Raw genomic sequence first — 18,350 nt, forward strand, 5'->3', positions numbered from 1 at the left:
AGCCTCGGTGGGTATGTTGACGTGGAGGCTGCCTGGAGCCTCAAAGAGGGAGGTGGGTGGATGGCACTGATCATGTCCCAGCCAGGCAGCTCCTTTCAGGAACCCCTTCCAGCAAGCCCCCAGCCCTCACAGCTGTCCATGGACAGCGTATCAGTAAGCTATTTCTACATAACAAATAGCCCCAAGGTTCAGCAGCCTAAAACAGCAATAATTTATGATTTGAGTTCACCGATCACATGGTGGAGAGTTGGCTGATCTTGACTGAGTTCACCTGCGTGCCTGGGAGTCTGCGGCTGTCAGCTGATCACAGCTGCCCGAGGCTCGGCCCCTTGGGCCGTCTCATCATGTGTCTCCAGCAGGTACCCTGGCCACATTCTTTCCTCGGCAACAGCAGGGGCTCAAGAGGGCGAGTGAAATGCATGAGGTCTCTAGAGGCCAAGGCTTGGAGCTGGCACACCGTCCTTTCTGTCACAGCATACGGGCCAAAGCAAGTGTCCAGGACGGCCCAGATTCAAGGGGTGGGGAAATTAACCCTACCTCTTTAGTTCGAGGAACTGCAAAGGTATGTGGCGAAAGACAGGAAGGCAGGGAGGAACGAAAAACTGGGCCATCCCTGCAATTTGCCACACACCATTGTTTTAATGAGACGCCTGTAAGGGTCTCCCTGCCTTGCCAGCTAATTGCTATTCCTGATTCATTCCCATAGGTGAGGGAACTGTGGGTTTGGAGTCAGGGCACCATGCTAGCTGGGTGGGTGTCTGGATCATCCACGAGTCTGAGGCCTGATGTTCATCTCATCACACACCCACCTCCCCAGCCCCCTCGACACCCCTTCAGCACTGTGAGGGAGCCCAGGCTGAGTTCCAGCTCTGACTGCCGTAGTACTTGGTGCCTAATAATTTGAATTCATATTTGCTGTATCCATTCATTCTTTTATTAGAATATTTTTATTGTGAAATATAGCACACAGAAAAAAGTACATAAAATATAGTGTACAGCTTAGCAAGTTATGACCAAGGAAATACCCTGGTAACCATCACCCAAGACTAAGAACTAGAACACCCCCTGAATCCCTGAGACTTCTAACCGTCCCCTCCCTGTCAAAATCTCCTCACTCTCCCAGCAGTAATAGCCACTATCTTGACTTTTATTGTAACCTTTTCTGCTTTTTTTTTTCTTCTAGGAGTTGTGAGATGGTTAATTTCATACGTCAACTTGACTGGGCTACGGGACGCCTCCTTCCTCGTCTCTTCCCTTCTATGTATTCATTCATTTAACCGCGTTTGCCCGCAGGCCCCGGAGACCCGAGTTGAAGAGGCTGCTGCTCCCGCGCGCCCTGTTTTAAGAGTCGGGTTCTGCTGTAGGAGGTGGAGGACGGGGTGGAGGACGGGGTGGAGGACGGAGTGGAGGACGAGGTGGAGGACCAGGTGGAGGACCGGGTGGAGGACTGCGGCCTCCTTGGCCCCTGGGGCCTGTGGGCTGCGGGAAGGGGTAGAGGGGCAGAGAGGGAGCGGACGAGGTCCTGAACCCCAATTGGGGGTCACCCGGGCCCCCCAACACTTGCAGAGGGGAGTGGTTACAACAGAGGCAGCGAAGCATCATCACTTTCCCAGAAAAGCTCTTTCTAGCATTATCTCCAGCCCCTCCGAAGGGCTTTCCAAAGTCGTGTCCCCCCGCCCGCGCCCCCACCCCCAGACAAGCGCTCGGTCCCGGTTGTCCCTTCTCTCCAGCGCCGCGAGGCTGTCGGAGCCGCCGGGCGGCAGCGCCATCTGCTGGCCGCTTTTTAAACTGCGCGAGTAGATCCTCTGGGTCTGAACTCTCAGAAGCGCCCGTGCAAAGGGAAAAAGGTTAAACTATGAAAAAGAGTTTAAAATGCTAACAGCCAGTGTTGCAAAAGGTTCAAGGAAATGGGCATCTCTCACACTTCGCTGGTGGAGGAGTCAGTTGGTACAGCCTTTCTGGAGAGACAGAAGTTAAGTAATATCAAAACCATCAAATTTGGCCGGGCGCGGTGGCTCACGCCTGTAATCCTAGCTCTCTGGGAGGCCGAGGTGGGTGGATCGCTCAAGGTCAGGAGTTCGAGACCAGCCTGAGCGAGACCCTATCTCTACTAAAAATAGAAATAAAAATTATCTGGACAACTAAAAATATATACAGAAAAAATTAGCTGGGCATGGTGGCGCATGCCTGTAATCCCAGCTACTCGGGAGGCTGAGGCAGAAGGATCGCTTGAGCCCAGGAGTTTGAGGTTGCTGTGAGCTAGGCTGACGCCACGGCACTCACTCTAGCCCGGGCAACAAGTGAGACTCTGTCTGAAAAAAAAAAAAAAAAACAACATTAAATTTGTTTATGATTCATAAGTATGTACACTTTTTGTCAATTAAAAATAAAATAAATAAACTAAAAATTTAAAAAGAGTAAAAACAGTGTTTTTGATTCAGAAATGCACTGTTAGAGATTTCTGTAAGAGTGCATAAATACAAAAAGACATGTGGGTCAAAGTGTTTGCTCCCGTGTTGCCCAAAATAAGGAAAATTTGCAACATTATGGAATGGTTAGAGGAACCATGACATATGCACTAGGATATGATGAAACCATTAAAAATTACATGGAAGAATATTACTTATTATAGGGAAATGCCCATAATGTGTAGTTACAATTTAAAAAGTAGATGACAAACCAGTGTATTATACTAAGACATAGTACCTGTTCAAGGTCCCCCCGATGGACAAGCCAGCCCTGTTGCTGCACAGTGGGGGCGGGGGCTTCCCTCCCTGGAGCCTCAGGAAATGCCGTGTGGGTGTTTCCCACATGTCCTACAGATGGGGGGGCTCCCAAGAACGCTGGCTGCGGGAGCCTGCTGGGGTTGCTGGAGCTGCTATGGCCGTCTTGTCACCACGAGGGGAGTGAAGGAAAAGCAGAACTGAGAGACACAGAAAGTGAAAGTGAGAGAGACTACAGGACAAAGTGTGAGTCCTTGGAGCCAATTTGGCTTGAAACTAGTCTACTCCTGGACTTTTCAGGTAATAAATTCCTTCCCTGTCACGTTAACTCAGGTTTTTGTCACTTGTAACCACAAAGGTCTGTATGCCCCAAACACAAGCTCATTCACTTTGCAACGAGCAGTAGCTGGAGATGGGGCTGCGTGGACAGGCCTCGCAAGGCCTCTTTTTGTTAGTACCTGGAACTTACTCCCTCAGCCGGCAACGCCAGGGTGACACATCAGGACAGGGGCATCCTGGGCCCGCCCCCTTTCTGGGTGCAGACCTGAACTGAGGATCCCGAAGGACAGAGGAGGTTCCCGCCTCAGGGCTCTGCACCTGCTTCTCCTCTGCCTAAAATTGTCACCTCCCGGTGCTGCTTTGCATTCTCTGTGACGCCTTTGAACAGCTCCTCCTCTGAGAAGCCTTCCCCGAGGGACGTTATTCTGTTCAGCTTCTGCTTGCTCTGTCAGTGGCCTTTTCTGCTGTGTCACCTCCATGAGGGCAGGGAGCAGGTCTGTCCTGGTTGCTGCTGTATCTCCAGCTCTTTGGAAGGCCCAGGGCAAGTAGGAGTGCCACTGATCCTTGGTCCTGAGAGACAGATGGACAGCTAGTGAGGGCCTATGGGAGCTGACTGGGACGGTGGGGCTCAGCCTCTTTGGTGGAGGGCATTTCTTGCTCTTACCAGCAGGGCACAGCTGGATGGATGGTGACAGCCACCACAGGACATGCTGCAGGTTCAGGCTTTGACCAGCTCGGAACACTCCCTCCAGTTGGGGGTCCTACCTGATACCAGGTGTGAAGTCAGGAGCTGGAGCTGGGGGTTGTAAGTCAAGGATGGACGATCAAAGGCAAAGTCAGGCCCATGACTCAGGGGCTGGAGAGCGGGCAGTGCTGAGTCCAGGGCTCAGGCACTGGCAGCAGGGAGCAGAGTCTCCGGTGTGCTTGGGCGACACCCCAGATGTCTGGGATGGCACACAGACAGCACTGATGGTCTGGACCCTGTGCTCAGACAATTATTTCCTTTCGTAGCTCAGTATTTTCCAGTACTTCTCAGTAAATCAAGGAGAAGTCAGCGTGGTGATAGCAGGTCTCCAACACTTATTTCTTTCTGTCTCTCTCTCTTTTACAAAAGTCCAGCAGCCAGCCCAGACTCAGGGTCTGTCTCGGGCAAAGGCCTGCTAGGGTGTAATGACAGTGATAGGTTTTGTTGTGTTTATTTTTATAGCTACCTTCTAATTATAGTGAGTGATTCTGATTTTCAACTTAGGGTAGTTATAGGAAGTTTCTTTTTCCAATAACTTTGCATAAATGAAAGGAAACTGCTAACAGGAAAATGGCAAGCAGACAATAGAACAGGTGTGGCATCGCTGGGCCCCAAAGGGGAGGGGCGTGTGACTCTGCAGGAAGTTCTGGAAAGGCAGCTCTCCGCAGCCGCTGCAGGTGGGGCAGGAAGCGTTTGGAGGAGTGGCTCAGTGCAGCCTGACTTTTGAGCCCCCCGGAAGCCCACCCGCCCCAACCAGCAGGTGGAATTGGAACTGGCTTTGCTGCTCCCAAACAGAACTACAGGTAGGGCGACGCCCACTAGGGAGCAGAGCCAAGGGCGTGCTAGCCCTGGGGGCCACAGGCAACCTTGACCTGTGTCTCCCGGCCTAGGGTCAGGAAGCCAGGCCAGACTAGTGGCCCCTGCCCTGGCCTCGACCCCGACCCTGCACCCCCAGGTCCAGCTGGGAGCCCTGCGAGGGCTTCCTGGAATTTGAGTCCAGGATTATTCTGTTTCTGTCAGAGTCTATCACTTTGATGTGGACACCCCAGGTCTGGCCCTGGTGCTGTCCCTGTCACCATGTGACCTTGAGTGAATCATCCCTCCAGGCCTGGGATTCCCCATCTGTTAACAGAGATGAGTGAAATGATCATTAAGGACCCTTATGGGTGAGAGGACCAGGGACATGTCCCCTCCCCTCTCCTGCACTGCCCCCGATGTGGGACTCAGTGAGGAAAGCAAGGCATGGGACAGACGGGCCTGGGTTAATTTCCTGCTCTACCAGCTGTTAGCTGTGTGACCTTGGGCAAGTCACTTAACCAAGAGTGTCTTGTCATTGTCTGTAACACGGGTTAAGAGCATGTCCTGAGCAGTGCTATGAGGGACATCTGACCACAGAGCAGGGCTCCGAAAGCCCTGGGAGCTCTGATTTTTACCTCACAGGTAGCTGCGTGCACAGCTTTGTTTTGATCATGGGCTTGGCAGGCAAGAGAACAGCAGTGTCCCAGGGTGCAGGGTCTCACGAGGATGCCTAACCCCAGTCCAAAGGGGAGACCAAGGAGTCTGTGTCACAGCTGGCAGGAGACAGCAGGGCTTCATTTGAAGGAGCCCCTCTCGGGCTCCAGAACTTGGCGCCCAGAGCAGGTTTGCAGGGCTGGCGTGAGGCTGGCACGGTGCTCCCACCTAGAGCCCCCGGGCCCGGGGAGGGGCACCTGCAGGGAAGAGGCCTGGGTGGGGGGACACAGGAGTGGGGAGCAGCCCGGACTGCAGACCACCAGGCTCCGTGGGTAGTTTTCTGCAGGGCACCTTCAAGTCAGTTCAACACGGGCTTCTCAGACTCTAAGGTGCACGGGTAGGGGTCTCCTGGTTGGGGAATGGGGGTGTCAATCTTGTTAAAATGCAGATTCTGATTCAGCAGGTCTGGGATGGGGCCTGAAATTCCACATTTGCAACAACTCCCTCCGCTCCCCCCCCACCCCGTCCCAAGTATGGAGGGCGGGAACTCCTCACCTCTGCTGAGGGCCCAGCTTTTGAGAGGTCAGGGGAAGAGGGTCTGGTTCAGCTGCCGCCACTCTGAAGTCCCCTGGAGAAAAGGACTAGTACAGGTGGTGTGGGAGAAGGCCCAGGCAAACAGGAAAGTGGGGTACCCCGGTGGGGCTGCAGTGACCCCCCCACAGAAAAGCTTCCTGCGGGAAAAGGCTCAAGGAATTCAAGGACTGGTTCCAGGAACCCAAGAAACGAGTGGGTCTCTGCCCTCTGCAAATGGGAGATGCCAGGGGGGCTGCGTGGGGGGTCAGCCCAGGCCGTCAGCGCCCTCGGCCAGAAGAGACCCCAGTGGCCCCACAGGCCGCGGCTGTCGGCAGCACTGGGCAGTGCAGCACTGAGTGTCATCAGGAGGGGCCCCGTGGGAGTCTGGAAGCTTCCCTCTGCGGCCAACCCCTTTCATGAAGCCGGAGTAAGTCCCTTACCTGCGCACTCTGTGGGGAGCCACCTGTCTTCAGAGGTACTGATGGTGAGTCCCCCACGTGATTCTGTAGGTCCCTTGTACCCCCAAAAGGTATTTTCTCTCTGTGTGCATACCACACACACACATGCACATTTGTTCATATTCGAGCTCCTCTGGACTCAGTGGTACCTTACACTCCTTACTGGCCTGGGTCGGCGTTGACTTCCTTCAGAGAGAGTTTACGTCTGGCGTGCCAGGCACCTGGAGCACCCTGTCTGAGACCACTAAACATGACCGCTCTGCTCGCGGACTCTCGGGCCACACCGTGTGTGCTGCTGCCCCAAACGTGGTGAGCACCAGCCTGCAGCTCGGATCCTCAGAGCAGATTCCCACCCTCCACCCAGCGCCAAGTTTGATTCATACAGATTTTCTCAATGTCCCCTTCTGCAAGACAGTTTTATTCGGTATTAACCTTTACACTGGGGTCTAACTCTTTGGTTTCCCAGCCTTCCTGGAATTTCCTTTAAACTCCTCACATTGAGCATTTTTTCTTTCTTAGTAAATATTTGGTGCGTCTTACGGTTGATGGCATTTTAGATTTGATGAAATAACTTGTAAAATCAGTATGATCGGCTTCACCATGACAAATAGAGTCACAGCTCTCTAACTTTTTCATTTAACATTTTAATTTTCCATACACCCAGCTTTTCAATAAATTCGGTATCTCCACTTGAAGCATCTTTCCCTTGGAGTAAGCGGAGACCTGAGTACCTTTGTCCGAAGACAGTGTTTCTAGCCTCTAGGACAGAGGCTGGTGGGGCAGCTACCGTTGTTACCACGAGGTGTCGCTGTCCAACAAAGTCTGGTGCAGTCCGGCGTCGGCTTGTTCACGGCCGTGGCGATCCCTTGCTGGGCTGGATTCGCCGCTAGGGGGCGCCCCACATTACGGTTCCCAAGTCATGGTCGGCTTAGTTAACACTGACAAGCTCTCCCTGATGCTTGGGTCTTCAGGGGCTTAGAGCTGCAGACACACTGGGCCCAAACCAGCCTGCACCATCAGCTCCAAGCCCTGCATCCAGACTCCCCTTCACTCAGGGCCCATGGTGTCCTTTCCTGACACAGACCCCGGTCAAGGGCATCCCGATCCATCAGAGAGGTTCTGAGAACACTGACCCTGAACAGAGGAGGTGCTGAGGATTCAGTCTCTTCTCTACACACAGGACCCTTCGAGTATCCTACTCTGCCTCCCTCCAGGGCTGTGTCTATGTGACCCCGGAAAGCCACCCCACCTTATGTAATGAAATGTCCCCCGGGCAGTGTGTGAGGTCATCCTAGCCAGAGAAATAGTTGGTAAGTTCCCTCGCTAAAGACGCCTGGATCATAAACTCTTAGGACATTGTTGCTTCCTAGCCCAGCGTCCTCCCACCCCGAAAAGGATGACACACAACTCCTGTCGCAAGTGTGCGGGGGAGAGGCCGTTCTTGAGGGGCAATAGAGGAGCTTTTGTTTTGCTGCGCTGGGTCTACATGCTAAAGAGGAAGAGCTAAAGGGTATTAGGATGACATTAGGATAACGCATGGAAATATCCGTAAACAACGTTGAGGCAGGAGGAACAGAGAGAAGAGACTCAGGACAGCTGCAGAGAGCTGTCTGCCAGGAATGGGTTAAGCTCTCGCATAATGTGCAAAGCAAACCTCTCCTACAGCTTCTTACAAAAACACTGGTGGGGTCGGTATTCCTCTCCAGTGTTTTGGCAGCTGGGTTTGTGGTTTTGTGATGAAGTGGCCCTGGTATCAAGGGGGACAAGGACACAGTGGAGGCTCCCAAAGAGTCCCAGGAGCACCTCTGTTCAATACAGACAGGGAAACAGAGGACCAGATGAGGGGCTTGTCCAAAGTCACCCAGCAACGTAGAGCCCCCAGTGGCTCTTCCCATTAAAATGAACCCCAAACAGCCCCTGAGCAACGGTGACCCCAAATCTGCAGCTTCCCTGCGAGGGGACCAGGCTGGCTCATCACAGGTACTCTTGGACAGCGAGTTCCTTCAGGGTGACGCCCTGGTGGCTGGGCCTCCGGAGCTGGGTCTCCTCCAGCTTCTCCTGCAGAGACACGAAGTCCCTGCCCAGCACATAGGCCAGGCTGACCATGGCGTCCAGCAGGGGCGCGTAGTAGCGATGGCCCTCCTGGGCCTGCAGGCGCTGCAGGGCCCTCTCGCCAGCCGAGAAGGCCTCGGCCGGGCGCTCCAGGTCACGGTGGCACACCAGCATGGCACAGAGGGCCGGGACCACCGCCACGGGGCAGTGGGCCGTCAGCTTCTCCTGCAGGGGCACCACGCGCACCAGGATGTCCAGGGCCTGGGCGTACTGGCCCCCCCGCAGGCAGCCGAAGGCCTCGCTCAGCTCGGGCCGCGTGAGGAAGTCCACGAACTCGCGGGAGCGGCGCACGCAGCGGATGGCGTAGAGCAGCCCCAGGTACTCCTTGAGCGCCAGCTTGCGCTCGCAGATCATCTCCTCCGTGAAGTTCCCCACCAGGTGCTTCCTGGGGAAGACCACGTCTTCGATCTCCTCGCTGAACGTCTTGAGCAGGGCTTTCTGGAGCTTCTCAAAGTCCGAATAGCGCCGTTCCAGGACGGCCTTGTTGCTGTCAAAGCTCCCTGTCTGGATGACGATGATTTGGTACATCTAGGACACAAGGAGAGAGAGCCTTTGACTACACCCTTTAAGGGGGGCTTTCACCAGCACAGAGGCCCCTGCAAATGAAAGTAATGATGGTGACCTACAGCATACCCGGAAAGGGGGTCATCCTTGGGTACAATTCTGTTTTAACTCACTGTCGGCATCGGCCGAGCTATGAAAGCCAGTCATGAGAAGAGTCGACCCTGGGGGAGCAGACACAGTGGTGTGGAGGCATCTCGGGGGAGAAAGGGCACAGGGACCTGCCGTGCAGGAGGCCTGGGGGCTGTCTTGGCTTTACACTGTCAGAACTGGGGACCACACTTTTCTGTACTGGGACGCTTGTATGACAGCTGTGTTTTCCAAGGTGGAACACTTGGGAGTTGGTTTTAGCTACTGTACAACATCATTTGGGTACAGTGGCCATGGTGTTACATAGTAAGAGAATTATTTCTTTGCAATCCTCTTCAAGAGAATACTGATTAAGGACACAGACTTGGGAGCCAGACTGCCTGGGTTGTAACCCCAGCCCCTAGCTGTGTGGTCTTAGATAGGTAACTTAACCTCTCTGAGCCTCAGTTTTCTCATCACTGGAAAGGATAGGTGTAGCACCTACCTGACTGGGTGAGGATTAAATGAGTTAATGCACTGAAAGCACATGGAACTGTGCCCGCGTGCAGCTGGCATTCAGTGGTGGCCGCTGTTGGTATCCTGGTCCCAGTCAAGTGAGGGTGGCTCTGCTGTCGTCTTTGACATCTCCTTAGCACAGGCGACAACCCCACCTGACAGAGGGCGCAGTCCCCACGCACAGGGCTTCCCCCAGCTGGAATTTAATGAGAGCACGGAGCTTTCCTTGTGTTGACTCCCCTCCACCCTGGCTAATGCGGCAGCCTTGTACTGACTTTTACGGTGACTTTCTCTTTACGCCATGTGATATTGGTTTTCCATTTAGGGCACTATCTCTTTGAAATAAATGTATTTAGTGTTTTTAAAAATTGATCAATTTAAAGAAAAAAATAAGTAAATAGTAATTATAAATGATACAGGGATGTGGCAAAATCGGTGAAGAAAGGACACAGATGACTAACATCTGATAATGTGGGATGAAACTGGGTTATTTCCTTCTTAGGAGCCAGGAGCGTGACTCATACGGCTCTGATCCTCCCGGGACCTAGCATGGTGCCGGGTGCAAAATCTTGCTCTCTGCCCATTTTCTCCAGAAGAGCTCTGTGCGTTAGGGTCAACCCATTTCATGGCTGGGAAAGCTGAGGCCCCGTAAGACTTGCCCAAGGCCAGAAAGGAGGCGGCGAAGGGGTCCCATCATTTCCCCATCTCTGCTTACCACAAACTTGGAGATTTTTCTCTCCTCGATGCGGGCCGAAGCGATCTCAAAGAGCAGTTTGACGTGCTTCCAGCGGCATTTCTCGTTCTGCCAGTAGTCTTGCAGCTCCCGCGTGGTCATGCTGGAGTTGCAGCTCGGGCTGCTGTGGGCATCTGGAGGGACAACACGCTTAAGGATTTGCAGCAGGTCAGTGCGCTTTAGAGGCGAGGGCTTGGGGAGACGGCTGCGTCTGTCTGGGCTGGAACATCAGAGTTCCAGAAGAGTGGTGGACAGCACCTCCCCACCCTGCCACTGGGGCGCCCGCCAGACCTCTGGGCCCAGCCCGGCTGAGTCCACCCAGCCACTGACAGCCTCAGACAGCCCAGCAGCCCCCAGTGGTTTCTCAGCTGTGGACGCAGTGTGGGCATGTTGGGTCGTGCACTCTGCCTGCAGACTGGCCACGGCGGAACCCTGTGCCCCCAACAGGCAGGGACAGTGACGTGTCTGTTCTTGTGCTCCCTACAGCATGGGCTCCACAGTTGTGGCCCGGACTCCCTGAGCACATCAGTGGTGGCGGGGGGAGCTGTGAGGATGCTCTGTTCCAGCCGCAGCCGGGCTGGCCCCGCCTAACCTCTCCCCTCACTTCCCACAAGCCGTAATTCTTCTCGAACATGCCCCTCCTCTGCCTTGAATCCAAACCTCCTGGAAAACCACAGTGTTTCTTAAACCTCTCTTGAACCCTGCACCCCTCTGAGAAGTTTGAGAAAGCTTCGAATCCTCCCTACCAAAACTGCACAACTACTTCTGCATTTTGTCACCGAGTTTGCATCCCAGAATCTCCTCTCTCCGGGGTGTCCTCCAAGACCCAGCCCCATGTCACTTCACCCGCCCCTTGGCATTAGAGTAGGAGCCTCTCTCCCACAGCCTTTCTCGTGGCAGGTCTGGTTCTGTTTCTCTGGTCTGTCTCCCTACCAGACTCGGGGCCAGCGCAGTGTCTGACTGGTTCCTGTTTCCGCGGTGCCCTGCACAGGGCGGGCAACAGAGCAGCCTTCGAAAGGCGCATCTGGAGTCGTTGTGAGAAGAGATTTGCTCCAGGAGATGGCGCCACAGCAGATGCCATCTGCGCCCGGTGCCGGGCCACGCGCTCTCGGCGCTCACTGTTCCGGAATGTGCCACTGGCTTCCTACTGGGAGCAGCTACGTCTCTCACCCTGAGGGCTTCTTCAGGCCACGGCCGCATGCTCAGAAGTGTCCCTCAGCAGGCAGGATGGGACCGGGGGTGACAGCCTGGCTTCCTCGCCCTGAGGACAGGACAACTCCCAGATGTGTTCCCTGCAGTCGCCCAGCAGATCCTGCTGGACCCGCGTCTTGGTTGCCTACAGCGTCGTCTGTTCGCTGACCCTGCACCGGCGTCCTGCCCTCCCTCCCTGCGCCCTCACTTCCCCGTCACGCCTCCTAGGCCATCTCCCAGGCAAGCACCTTGCACCAAACCCTCGTCTCAGCGTCTGCTCCGGGATGACCAAAGTTCAACGAACTTCCCGGCTCCCTCGGTGCATCCATTAAGGTGACCCACATTTGTACTTCAGACTCTTCAAACCTCTTTCCCCCCGGCCCGGCCTCAAGCCCCAGGCCTACCTAAGTGCGCTTCAGGTCCGGGACGTGGGAGGTCCGGGCCAGTGGCTGGCGCTGCCTGCTCGGTCCTTGCCGGGCCCTGGGTGGTGGGTCCCGTCCAGCCGGGGCTCCCAGGGTGTTCCGGGCTCGCCATGCTCCAAGGCTGCCAGAGGTGTAAGAGAGGACAGTGAGTGCCCACCCGTGCTGGGGTTCCTGGTGGGTCCTGGGGCACCTCAATCCATGTCATAGCCCCTGCCGTTAGCACACCCACTGCTGAGACCACCACTTCCCGCCCCGATGGCCGACTGACTGCCAGATCCCAGACTGGGTCTGCCCGTCTGCCGCACAGTTCCCTCCAGGGCAGACAGATCGTTCTCTTAGCGTGATGGCCTTATGGCATCGAGTTGCTCTGCATTTTAAATGAGGTGAGTTCAAGTAAAAGTAATGGCTTTAGTAATTGCTGTGGAGAAAGATGCTGGCTTGTCCAGGTGGATGTCCTGAGACTTGATTTTAAGTGGCACGTGTGGGTGACATCTCAGCGTTCAGAGCAGCAGACGCTGCAAAATTTACTACTGGCTTTTCATACAGGCTTCATCCCCACCTAGGCTCTTCACGCCCTCTAATGAGCACCCACAGAAATCTGTCCTTACCACCAAGTGACAGGTGAGGATACTGAGGTCAGCCCAAGGTCACGCAGCTGGTGAGTTCAACGCGCAAAGCTGAATTTGTCTCAAACGCGTGCAACGTGCTGTCTGTGTGCCCTGCACTTAACACACACGCTCTCGCTCACTCTGACCACTGTCCGCGACAGGGACAGTTTCCATCCCTTTATGATGAGGGAACTGGGACGCGGTGTTGCCTGAGACCAGGAGCCAGTGAGTGCTGGGGGACACATGCCCAGGCTGGCCTGACTTCCGAATGCTCTCCCCCACCCAGGGGCACGCAGGGCAGAAGGCAGGCCGATGGGGGCCGACTCCTGTAGTCACCGTTTGTGACCTAGGAAAGGGAGCGAGACGGCCCGGCAGCAGGCAAGATATTTTTCTCTGTGCCTCAGTTTCCTGTCAGTCAGGCATAGTAACAGGCCCGTGTTGGCGAGGCTGGCGTGAGGATGAGGTCGGGCAGACTCTGGAAAGCGTAGCGCGGCCCGCGCACACCAGGCCCGTGTTACAGTCCCTGTTATTAGTGTCGGCAAGTGCTAGATGCTTTGAGAAACATTTGTGAAATAGATGACTCTAAACTAAGGTGGAAGTTGCAACAGAATTACAAATGTTTGAGACAAAATACAAAAAGGGACAATTAAAGCATTAGCTGAGACACAGCGAGGAGCTGGTGTCTGTACCACTTGGGCACAGAAATTCCAAATAAGTGGAGTGCCGGTGACGTCTCCTCTTTCCTTACGGGACCCCAGGGGGCTGCCAGGAGACCACAGGGGCGGAGCCAGGACTAGAACTCTGGTCTGTTGGGTTCCAGGCCCTGGGTCTGAATCCCTAGGCTGACTGTGGCCTAGAGAGAGGGGGAGCCACTGCTGCCCCATCACCCGCTTGCTGTGACCCAGAGCGTGGCCTGAGCCTGTCCTCTGCTCCAGGGGTGACAGCCTCCCAGAGCCGGCCTGGCCTGGGCGGAGGTGAGGCCAGCTGTGGCCAGGAGCCCGTGCCCCGGGGGAAGTGCTCGCGGCGTCAGGTGACAGGAACCTGGGCCTTCTCCAGGTGGCTTTGTAGAGCTGTCTAGTGGGCAGCCCTCAGGGACCCTCCACCCAACTTTGCCTTCTACAGATGGGCAAACTGAGGCACAGAGCAGGGCCATGGCCGGCCCAGGGCTGCCGGTGCTTGAGCACACTACAGCTGGCAAACTTCACTTCTCTCTCCCCCGGAGGGGGTCAGGAGACACTGCCACCCATCCTGACCACCTGTGAGTCTCTAGGCCTCAGTTTCCCCACCTGAAGAGTGGCCACAAGCCCTGTCCTCACGGTAAGAAGATGGGTGGCCAGGGGTGAGTTTCCTACATCCTGGTAGGTGCCCAAGCAAGATGGGGGGCACATGCTGTCTTAGCTAACAGGCTCTTGGTGGCGGGTGTTCTCAGGGCCCGGTGTTTCCCGTGGGCACTCCTGTGCACTCGCCTCAGTCAGCCCATCTGTAAAATGGGTGACGGTGAGTGGCATTGGCCTCAGTGGCCCTAGCCCTTCCGGCTCTGCATTAATGACCAGGCAGCTGCTCCCAGGTCCGAAGCAGGGCGGCGTTTGCTCAGAGACCCTGTAACACCCAGAAATGATGCCTTGGCTGGACCCTCTGGTAATGACCTGGGAAAGCTCATCATGAAAATGGGTCTTGGAATAAAAATTCAAGTCAGCAGCCAAAGCCAGCTCCCTTACGTTTTCTCTTAGGGGTCTAACTGGGAGTCACCCATTTAAAAAACAGTGGGAAGGAAAGAGTCTTGCATTGGTGCATCCAAGGGGTTGTGGGCAATTTCCTGTATCTCTCCAGGCTTCAGTTTCCTCATCTGTGAAATGGGAAGGCAATCCCATCTCTCTAGAAGCTCTTCAGGGAGAGCCACACAGGAGCTCCTGTGGGCCCTTCCCTCTCCCCCCACACCCTCTATAGCAAAGGTTTCTAGACTTTACAACAAATACTGCAAGTGCTGGTGCTGCTGGCCGGGGGCTTGCACTTGGCCCAGAGGACAGAGCAGCTTCCCAGCCCCTCCACCTTCCAGCCCTGTGCCTGGACAGGTGTCCTCCTCCTCCCTGTCTCCCAGGTGCCCGGACCCTCCCCTCTCTCTAAGAGCTGCTGCCACGCCCAGTGCTCCTTCCGAGGGGCACACAGGGCCACCTGCAGAGCCCACGCTACCTTTCTGAGGAGGTTGCAGGGGACTTTTCATGGGGAACGAGTCTCCAGCAGAGTGAAATAAGGCACTACCCCCAGCCCCCTGCCCTGGGGGACAGAGATGCAGGGACACTGGCTGCCTCTCGTGGGGGAAGAGTGGGCCCAGTTGGACACGTGGACACTCACCCAGCAGCCTTGCCACCAGCAGCTGCTGCCAACCTGGGCGCGCCTCAGAATCCCCTGGCGAGGTGGGATGGGGGTGCCAGGGGCTTATTCAAAAGCAGAGTTCCTGGCTCCCAACAGGTTGAGGGGGTGGGTGGGCCCCGAACTCTGCATTCTCACATGTTTCCCGGGCTCTGCTGGGGCAGGGGTTCCCTGACACCACTTTGTGAGAAACACAAGTGTGGTGACTTATTCCCTAGGCCCAAGGACAATCAGAGAGGCAAACCCCATCCGACAAACGTACAAGTATCTGCTGTTCCAAAAGGTGTCGAGGCGATGGAGGGCCTGGGAGCTGTCCCCTGCCCTGCCCCAAGGTGCCAGTGAAAGCCCCCCACACAGAGGCTGTCTCCAGCACTTGCCCACCCACCCTGCCCCCAACAGGTACCCAGGGACGGTCCCAGGAGGCGACGACTCAGGCCACAGCAGGAAGATGCCAGCTGAGCTTGGGATCAAACACTGACCTGAGGTCTCTGGGTCCTGTGTGAGTCCGGGGGTCCAGGCAGGGTGTCACATTGCCCCTTCAAGATCTCTGCTCCAAGCTCCGGTGACAAGCCCAGTGGCTGCTGCTTCGCTAAGTTCCCTGTTTGAAAACAGGAAATAGGCTGTGTGACCTGCAGCCTAGTGCCCCAGCCCATTGGCTGCGCGACATGGTGTAGAAAGCGAAACTGACAGCTCGCTGTACCCATGTCTCCTTCCGCCACCCCGCAGGGCAGGGCAGGATGGGGCAGTGCGGGGCCAGCTCTGGGCGGCCTACCCTGGCCTTGCTCTCGCGTCAGCCTTATGGTAACCTCGCTGTCCCTCCAGCGTCCCCTTCAACCCCTGGTGTTCAGACATTAGCTCCCAAAGCCCTTTCACATTCACCGTTCTACTCTATGAGCTAGGCATGGTGGGAACCATTATGCGCCAGTAACAGACGGGGAAACTGAGGCTGGGATCACAGAGCTGCTGGGACACAGAGCCGGTGCCTGACATGGGAGGCAGTGGGGCAGAATCACAGTTCCATCTGGTGCTTTTTCTCTGGGCAAAGCTGCAACCAGCACCACCAACAGAAAGCACCAGGGAAGCTAGAGCCCTGGGCAGTGGCGTGACTCACGGCCACCAGTATTTGTGGCCTTGAGGACAAGAGGCTGGAATAGGACAAAAAAGTAGAACCTCGCTGGCTCCCCTAGAAGTTTACCTCTCGCAGCCATGACTCCCTTGCTCCCTGTGGGGGGTCCTGGTGGGGTCACTACTTTCACTTTTCTTACAAACTTTCCACCTGTGAATCCGCCCTAAACAACTGAGTTTCATTTTACTTATTTTTGAATTTTATATAAATGGAGCCGCCACACTGTATGCACTCTCTAGTGTCTGCTTCTTTCATTCTACATTTATGTGTATAAGATTCGCTGATGTTGTGTGTGTGTGTGTGTGTGTGTGTGTGTGTGTGTGTGTGTAGCTGGAGTTGTTTTATTCCCCTTGTTGTGTTGCTATTTTATTTGAATCTGTCGCTATTTTTGCTTTGGCTATTGATGCACGTTTGGGTTGTTCCCAGGACAGTGTCATGGTCAGGGCTGCTGGTCATACACTCACACGTCTGCCCAAGCCCGTGAGTTTACCTGAGGGAAACTTCTGGGTCTTGGAGTCTGGGTAGCTTCTACTCTGCTAATCACGCCAAGCTGTTTTCCAGGGTGGCGGCGCCATTTTGCATTCCCGCCAGCACTGTACGGGAGTTCCAGGTGCTGAGCCTTCTCTCCTACATTTGCCATGCTCAGTATTTTTTACCGTGGCCATTCTAACGTGTGCGTGGTGGTGGCTCATCATGGTTTGAAGTTGCGTTTCCCTAGTAACTAATGAAGTTGAGCATCTTTTCATGGGCGTGTTTGCCATCCTTGTACCATCTTCAGTGAAGTGTCTGTCCCAGTCCACTGCTCATTGTTAACTGGGTTATTTTTTTAATGGTCTGTAGGTGTTTTTTATGTACTCATTTGGATGTATGTGCTTCTCAGTATCCTTCTCCATCCTGTGGTTGGCATTGGTACTCTCTTAATGGGGTCTTGTGGTGAATATAGGTGGCCAGCTTTGTTTTATTTTAATTTAATTTAATTTAATTTTATTTTTGAGACAGAATCTTGCTCTGTCACCCAGGCTAGAGTGCCATGGTATTGGCCTCACTCACAGAAACCTCAAACTCCTGGGCTCTAGAGATCCTCCTGCCTTGGCCTCCCAGAGTGCTGGGACTACAGGCGTGAGCCACCACACCCGGCCAACAAGTGGCCAGTGCTAAAGTGTTCAGCCATACCAATCTTCTTTCATAGCCAGTGTCATACTTTGAGGGCCCAGGGATTTCTCTTGTATTTACTTCTGCAGCAACCTCATAGGCCGCTGTGAGGCTTAAGATGAATTAACATATGCAATTAGAACAACGCTGCTTGGTGCCACACAAGAGCTGGCGACCCTTGCTATTCTAAAACCTTTATAGTTTGCGTTCTTGCTGGGGGCTCTGCAATGTACCGGATTACCTGTTGGCTTTGTTTATTGAATTGGCCATCCAGTCCCACTTCTCTGAGGTGCCATTGCTGTCATTAGCTGTGTCCACATGTGCAATGGCCTGTTACTGGGCAGACCTGGGAGGACTGCCACACACAGTGTGCCTCTGGCCTGCTAGCGGAGCCCCTGAGTGCAGGGGCCGCCACTCCTCATCTCTGCCTTGCACTACCTGGCAGTGGCTCCCTGTGCAGAGAGAAGCCACAATGCCCTGTCCTTTCCCTCTCTGGGTGTGTCCTGCAGCTTTGCAGAGCTCTTGGCTGCTCGGTGAGACACCACGGCAGACTCTGAGTCCTTCTCTGCAGCCCTCCGAGCCTCTTACCCAGCAGAAGACAACCATGGGGAAGAACGTGTGGCAGCCACTGCTTCCTCTTCTGGGGACAGGAGATGTTCTTCGGAAAGCCCCTGATGGAGGGCTGTCTGGTCTGCGTAGGTAGGACCCTGCTGAACCAGAGTGACCGGGGGCTGCCACGCTTGGCCACCTGCCGGGTGGCAGCTCTTCTCTGCAGCACAGAGCTCTGCATGGCAGAGGTGAACAGGTGGGCAGTGCCTGTGGGCAGCTGCAACAGCAGACAGCCGGGCCTAAACAGCAGACATTTGCTCCTCACAGGTCTGAGGCTGAGAAGTCCAAGACCAACGTGCTGCCCACAGTTCAGGGTCTGGTCTGCAGGTGCAGTGAGGGCCCGATTCCTGGTTTGCAGACGGCCATCTCTCTTCCTGACCCCACCTGGCACACTCCCAGCACCATGTACCACACGCCGGCCATCCCAGACTGCTTCCTGTCGCCTAAACATGCTTCGTCTTTGCGGTTCCCTCGGTGGGGAGTACCCTGTCTTGGTTCCTGCCACGACTGGCTTTCTCGACCTTACGTGGAGGCTTCGTCATCTCTCCTCCATGCGGCCTTCTTCCGACTCCCTGCTAAGATCTATCATTGTCTGGCTTATTTGTTTACTGGCTTATTGCCTGTCTCAAACCCCATGGTGGCAGGGACTTT

The 18,350-nt window shown here is 55.1% G+C and overlaps 1 protein-coding gene and 1 long non-coding RNA gene across 5 annotated transcripts; both read right to left on the reverse strand.

Annotated features, from left to right (window-relative positions):
* Positions 1-920: 920 nt before the first annotated feature.
* On the reverse strand, positions 921-6,625 carry LOC123625061. 3 transcript variants are annotated; one of them, XR_006730349.1, is made up of 5 exons: positions 6,213-6,625; positions 5,181-5,827; positions 3,667-3,798; positions 2,707-3,572; positions 921-1,958 (listed from the first exon to the last, which is right to left on the reverse strand). It is a non-coding gene; the product is annotated as an uncharacterized LOC123625061 (long non-coding RNA). The 3 variants fall into 3 exon arrangements; XR_006730347.1 differs by having other exon boundaries at positions 5,181-6,625; XR_006730348.1 differs by lacking the exon at positions 921-1,958 and adding an exon at positions 2,275-2,312 and having other exon boundaries at positions 5,181-6,625.
* A 1,027-nt stretch (positions 6,626-7,652) lies between these two features.
* SNX20 (sorting nexin 20) lies at positions 7,653-15,439 on the reverse strand. Of its 2 annotated transcripts, XM_045533274.1 has the most exons (4): positions 15,292-15,439; positions 11,817-11,955; positions 10,204-10,355; positions 7,653-8,870 (listed from the first exon to the last, which is right to left on the reverse strand). In XM_045533274.1, exons 2-4 carry the CDS (start codon positions 11,944-11,946, stop codon positions 8,205-8,207), a joined length of 948 nt encoding a protein of 315 aa, XP_045389230.1. In that variant the 5' UTR covers positions 11,947-11,955; positions 15,292-15,439; the 3' UTR covers positions 7,653-8,204. The 2 variants fall into 2 exon arrangements, with proteins under 2 accessions (XP_045389230.1, XP_045389231.1); XM_045533275.1 differs by lacking the exon at positions 11,817-11,955 and having other exon boundaries at positions 15,292-15,414.
* Positions 15,440-18,350: the final 2,911 nt, after the last annotated feature.

Source organism: Lemur catta, chromosome 20 (genome assembly GCF_020740605.2).
Source record: "Lemur catta isolate mLemCat1 chromosome 20, mLemCat1.pri, whole genome shotgun sequence".
NCBI classification, from domain to species: Eukaryota; Metazoa; Chordata; class Mammalia; order Primates; family Lemuridae; genus Lemur; species Lemur catta.